The 6,130-nt window shown below is 38.4% G+C and overlaps 1 protein-coding gene across 2 annotated transcripts; it reads left to right on the top strand.

Moving 5' to 3' along the window:
- Positions 1 to 617: 617 nt before the first annotated feature.
- Positions 618 to 5,783, top strand: LOC141657709 (putative wall-associated receptor kinase-like 16). 2 transcript variants are annotated; one of them, XR_012548841.1, is made up of 4 exons: positions 618 to 706; positions 1,279 to 2,411; positions 2,848 to 3,912; positions 4,246 to 5,783. XR_012548841.1 is itself a non-coding variant. In XM_074465025.1 (4 exons), the coding sequence occupies exon 3, from the start codon at positions 2,829 to 2,831 to the stop codon at positions 3,906 to 3,908; it is 1,080 nt and encodes a 359-aa protein (XP_074321126.1). In that variant the 5' UTR covers positions 618 to 706; positions 1,279 to 2,411; positions 2,821 to 2,828; the 3' UTR covers positions 3,909 to 3,912; positions 4,246 to 5,783. The 2 variants fall into 2 exon arrangements, 1 of the variants encoding a protein (XP_074321126.1); XM_074465025.1 differs by having other exon boundaries at positions 2,821 to 3,912.
- Positions 5,784 to 6,130: the final 347 nt, after the last annotated feature.

Genomic DNA, 6,130 nt, shown 5'->3' with positions numbered 1-6,130 from the left:
AATCGCATGATTAAAAATGAGGGATATTTGGCTACCCCAAATTATCAGATTTTTCTTTTCCCATGAATTGTCAACTCATCCATAATGAGAAGAGTTTGATTATCTATGCCCCCTAAGTAATAGAAAACTCTTGTGTCAATTCCACTTCCGGATGTCAACCAAACGAGTTTTGCGCAATTAACATTAATTGTTCAATTCATGTGTTTTGTAAAAATCATGGAAAATTAATTTCGGTATGACAGCTAAATGACACCATAATTTGGATTCAAAACCCATAATCATCATATTCGACCTTGTGGCTAGACAACAACCATGACAAAATTAACCCGATCCGAATCCAAAATGCATCCTAATTGAAGAACCGAACATGACCGATCCTATTTAACCTAACCCGAATGTTTATTATCGCATACCGGTCTTTATCCCAAATAACTTGATAACAACCCACCCGAAATGGCCTACTCAACCCAACCCGGCCCGAAATTTATGCAAACCCGAATAGATCGGTCCAAATCAGACCCGATCCGAATGACCAGTTTCCCAAGTCTAGTTGTGGGTCCCTCCAAACAAAAGGAAAAAAACGAGTATCTCAGAGGAAAAAGAACATAATTAAACAGCAAAGAAAGAAAATAGTACCTCCGTTCAGTCGGTAACTGATGAACACAAAGTAGTAGCTGAGATTTTAGGGTTCCTTCAATTAAATCTGGTAAGTATTCCAAATATTCAATCTTTCTACTATTGTTCTCTTTCAATCATTATGTTTCACCATTAATTTAAGGTTATTAAGCTGTGTTTTTTGTGTTGATTGCCTGCAATCTCTGGTAAATTGGACGAATTATTAATTGTACCCAAATTCTTATGATGGCTGATTTAAATAATGTTAAAAAGGAAATGGATTGTGACTTGTAAGACGTTTCAAACTAAGATTTGCTGTTGATTGGGTTCATGATGTAATTGATTATGATTGATGAATTATGCAAATTCATTTGGAATAATCCATAATTGACTCAAAAGTTAGGCTTACTTGGAATAATCCAAGTTAATAATCAATCATTTATACCATTAATTCTCTTTAAAACTCACAAGTCATAGAACTGACTAATCGCTCTCTCATAATCAATCATTTGTTTACCTTTGATTAAATTACCCATTACAAAGAATAAAAAAGGTAAATAAGTGATTCAGACGGGGGAGTATTAGTTAATTCATCTTGTTCTTCCTATGTTAAAAGAATGAAATTGGATGTGTTTTCAAAGTTCTTTTTTCTGTTGAGTCAAGATAAATGGAAGAGGAAGAACAGGAAGAAAGTTAAACAAGTGGAGAAGATTGAATCAAAGGAAGAGTATTTCACCAAAAATGGCGGTATCTTGTTGGAAAAGCAGATTGCTTTGAGCCAAGGTAAGGATATAGGAGCACCACAGCTGAAAATTTTATCCGAAGATGAAATCGAGAAAGCTACAAATAACTATGATCCTGATCTCATCATTGCTAGTTTTCGCGGTGCCAATGTGTACAAGGGCTTATTAAATGACAACGTGGTAGCTATCAAAGCCCCTCAAAAACGCGACCCAGATCCCGAACTTGTGGATCACTTCTTGACTGCAGTCGCCATAGGAACAGTTTTATGTCATGAAAATATGCTTAGGATCTATGGCTGCTGTCTCGAGACCTGTGTTCCAATGACGATTCATGAATACTGTCCAAATATGGACCTTCATCAGCTTTTACATGGAGATTTGGCATTTCAAAAGCCTTTGACATGGATAAGCCAGCTACGGGTAGCAGTTGATATTGCCTATGCACTTTCTTATATGCATAATGCCTTGTCACAGCCAGTGGTTCATAGAGATGTCATGTCATTTGGGATAATACTCGACTTATCGTTCCATGCAAAACTAGCCTACTTTGGCCACTCGGTGGCCATTACTCCAGGGAAGAAAGATCAAAGCTTGCCGGTTCACGGGACTCCAGGATACATTGACCCGGAATACATTGAAACTAAAGAAGTTCTTGAGAAATGCGCGTTTATAGCTTTGGTGTTTTAATGCTGGAGTTATTAACTTCAAGGGATCCCGTTGAAGTGGCTCAATGTGGGCAAAATTTGGTTGATGAGTTTGTTTCCAAGGTGGAAAGAAATGGTGTTAAGGCGTTGACCGACTTGATTCTTATGGTGGAAGGGAAGGAGGATGAGATCCGCCTTTTTGCACTGCTTGCTTTGAAATGTGTGGTGGAAAAGGGAGAGAAACGGCCGAGTATGATCAATGTTGTTGAAGAGTTATGGTTGATACAAGAACAGGTGAACAAAAGAAGTCCAAGTAAAGTCTAATACTCTCCACGAGCAATATTAAGCAGTTGAAAGAGGTGCACTGAAAGCGAGCCTGGCCTCTGCCAGATATAATCGTTCTTAACCAGTAAGATCTTTAAGCCATCGTATTTTCGAGATTCTCTTTAGTAATTCTTACCTAGTAAGATCTTGGTGATTCTCTTTTTAAATCATTCTGTAAGCCATCACTTTTGTGGGAATCCCTTAAATCATTCTTACACTTCTTTGTTTTCTCTAGTGTGAGTTGGCTTCTCGTTCGAGAGATCTATTTTTTGTTGAACCAGCAAAATCTATTTTTACTAGAATCTCCACTTTTGGGTAGTCAAATTTGACTCCCATCATTTGATTATTCTTGTTGTGCAGTTAGATGAGTAAACACCCAAAACTAGATGAAAGGTCAAGCGTATTGAAAAATCCTTGTTTATCTTCTACCATTTATATGGTTATTGTATTCCCAAATTATAAATCATACACTCAATTATTTTTCTCTTCCTAAGGTATTAGTATGAAATTGGGTATATTAGCCAAATGGGAGACAAAGAAGACGAAGAAAAACAAGGAAGTGCTGAAGTTTGAGTCGAAGGAAGAGTATTTCATCAAAAATGGCGGTATCCTGTTGGAAAAACAGATTGCTGTGAGCCAAGGCAAGAACATAGAAGCAGGACAGCTAAGAATTTTATCCGCGGATGAAATCGAGAAAGCTACAAATAACTATGACCCTGATCAAATTGTTCGTAGTTATAACGGTGTAAGCTTTTACAAGGGCACATTTGATAACAAAGTGGTAGTTATTAAAACCCCTGAAAAGCCTGACCCAAATCCCGAACATGTCGAACTCTTCTTGACTGACATCGCCATAAGAACGGTTTTATGTCATAACAATATGATTAAGACTCATGGTTGTTGTCTCGAGACTTGTGTCCCACTAACGGTGCATGAATTCTTCCCAACAAGTAAACCTCTTCATGATTGTTTACATGGGGATATGGCACTTCTGAAACCATTGTCATGGACCAGCAGGTTAAGGGCAGCAACTGATATTGCGTATGCACTTTCTTATATGCATAACGCCTTGTCACAGCCACTGGTTCACAGAGATATCATGTCATCGGGGATATTACTCGACTCGGTGTTCCACGCAAAACTAACTTTCTGTGGCTATTCAGTGGCCATCACTCCAGGGAATAAAGATCAAAGATGGCCTATTCATGGGACTCCAGGATACATCGATCCTGAATACATTACAACTCAAGAAGTTACTGAGAAATGTGATGTCTACAGCTTTGGGGTTTTGATGTTGGAGTTATTAACTTCGAGGGATCCTTCTGAAATGGCTCGATGTGGGAACGATTTGGTTGATGAGTTTGTTTCCATGGTGGAAAAAAATGGTGTTGAGGCAATGTTTGATACTATTCTTCTTGAGGAAGGTAATATAGATGAGATCCAAGGGTTTGCACGACTTGCTTTGAAATGTGTGGCGGAAAAAGGGGAGAAACGACCGAGTATGATCGTTGTTGTTGAAGAACTTTGGCTAATACAAGATCAGGTGAACAACAGAAGTACATGTAAAAGTTTATGTGTCTAGAGAGGTATGCATTCCTTATAACTGTAAGCATATTAGAGAAGTTTAGCTACTTAAGAGAAATTCATTGTAATTCTATCACGGAAGTCATTTTTTCTACCATAAAATAAGAGTCGATGTAAACATACTCCGTATTTGATAGCCATGTAAAATTCTATCACGGTAATTATAAAATGACCATTTAGTTATCCCCTCAGCAGCCTTGTAATCCAAGTCAAGTTTAGTGGAAAAATATCAAATTATCCCATTCACATTGTTATAAATATGTATACAGTAAGTCATAAGTCATTAGTCATAACTATGAAGTTGGGTATATTAACAAAGTTGTTTTATCGGTTAGGTCAACCTAAATGGGAGAGGAAGAGCACAAAGAAAATCGATAAAGCACAAAAGTTCGAATCCAAGGAAGAGTACTTCACAAAAAATGGTGGTATCTTGTTGGAAAAACAGATCGCTTTGACCCAAGGCAAGGACATAGGAGCAGGACAGCTGAGAATTTTATCCGTGGATGAAATCGAGAAGGCTACAAATTACTTTGATCCTGACCTAATTCTTGGCAACTTCCGTGGTACGAATATGTACAAGGCCATGTTTGATGGCAAGGTCGTAGGTATCAAAACCTCTGAAAATCCTGACCCAAATCCCGAACTTGTTGATCTCTTATTAACTGCTGCCGCCATAGGAATGGTTTTACATCAAAACAATATGATTGACATCTATGGCTGTTGTCTTGAGACCCGTCTCCCAATGGTGTTGTCTGAAATCTACCCGAAGATAGACCTTTATAAGCATTTACATGGGAATATGGCTCTTCGGAAGCCATTGCTATGAACCACCCGAATAAGGGTAGCAATAGATGTTGCTTATGCACTTTCTTATATGCATAATGCCTTGTCAGAGCCAGTGGTTCATAGAGATGTCATGTCATTTGGGATATTACTCGCCCGTCTTTCCATGCAAAGTTAGCATTCTTTGACCACTCTGTGGCCATTACTCGAGGGAAAAGAGATCAAAAATGGCCAGTTCATGGGACTTTGGGATACATTGACCCGGAATACATTGAAACCCAGGAAGTTACAGAAAAATGCGATGTCTATAGTTTTGGAGTTTTGATGTTGGAGTTATTAACTTCAAGGGATCCCGTTGAAATGGCTCGATGTGGGGACGATTTGGTCGATGAGTTTGTATCTGAGGTGGAGAAAAATGGTTTTAAGGCGATGATTGATATGATTCTCTGGGAAGAAGGTAATATGGACGAGATCCAGAGGTTTGCGCGACTTGCATTGAAATGTGCAGCGAAGAAAGGAGAGGAACGGCCGAGTATGATCAACGTTGTTGAAGAGGAATGGGTGATACAAGATCATGTGAACAACAGAACTGGAAATGAAGCCTAATACTACTTCTATTACCTTTTTTGCTCCATCATTGGTAAATCATATATGGTCAGACTTTACATGTGTATTGGGTTGAGTTAATCTTGTATGAGACGGTCTAACATATGAGGCTTCAGACAAATCTCTACTCATTAGCCATTAACTATGAAAAATCACGTGTTAGTCTCCCACATTGGAAAAAGATAGAAGTGTAATTTACTTTATAAGTCAATGGGCTACTCCACCCATTGCCAATTGTTAGCGCAAGTTGCCTTGGAATGTCTTGCAAAAAAAAAAGTCGGAGGAGCGACTGAGTATGATCGATGTTGTTCGCATTGGTTTATACAAGATCAGGTGAACACGAGAGAACTGAAAGTAAAGCCTAATACTCATGTTACCATTTCTGTGATTTCATATTTTTGAATCATCTACTTGCATGATTTATTCTGTAATATGACGAGTATTATATCACATTACAAAACAGACTCTCGCTTCAACTTTTTCATATCCTCGTGTATTTCTTCTGATATCAAGTGATGCTGACATTATTATTGAATTCTTTACTGATTATCAAAGAGGAGCAGTTAGTCAGCAATATTTTGAAGTTCATTGTTAAACGACGCCAAGATTTGATACGGGAGGAGCATTGGGTCGTTAAGCTAGACCACACCTATAGAGAGGCGAATAGAGCAGCTAACTTTCTAGCCAACCGGGGAGTGTCGTCGAGTACTATTCCCACACATTTAGAGGCCCCTCTAAATGAGTTGCGCCTTATACTCGAGAAGACATATTTGGAGTTGCTATTCCCCGTGTAATAGCAAGTAGTTAATTTTTGGGGCTCTGCTCCTCATT

Source organism: Silene latifolia, chromosome 5 (assembly GCF_048544455.1).
Source record: "Silene latifolia isolate original U9 population chromosome 5, ASM4854445v1, whole genome shotgun sequence".
Lineage (NCBI taxonomy): Eukaryota > Viridiplantae > Streptophyta > Magnoliopsida > Caryophyllales > Caryophyllaceae > Silene > Silene latifolia.
Note: the sequence above shows the minus strand (reverse complement) of the source record. Positions and strands in the feature narration are given on the sequence as shown.

What these genes read in the sequence shown, in the direction of transcription:
- LOC141657709 (XM_074465025.1), top strand. Translation starts at nt 2,829, where the DNA reads ATGAAATTGGGTATATTAGCCAAATGGGAGACAAAGAAGACGAAGAAA.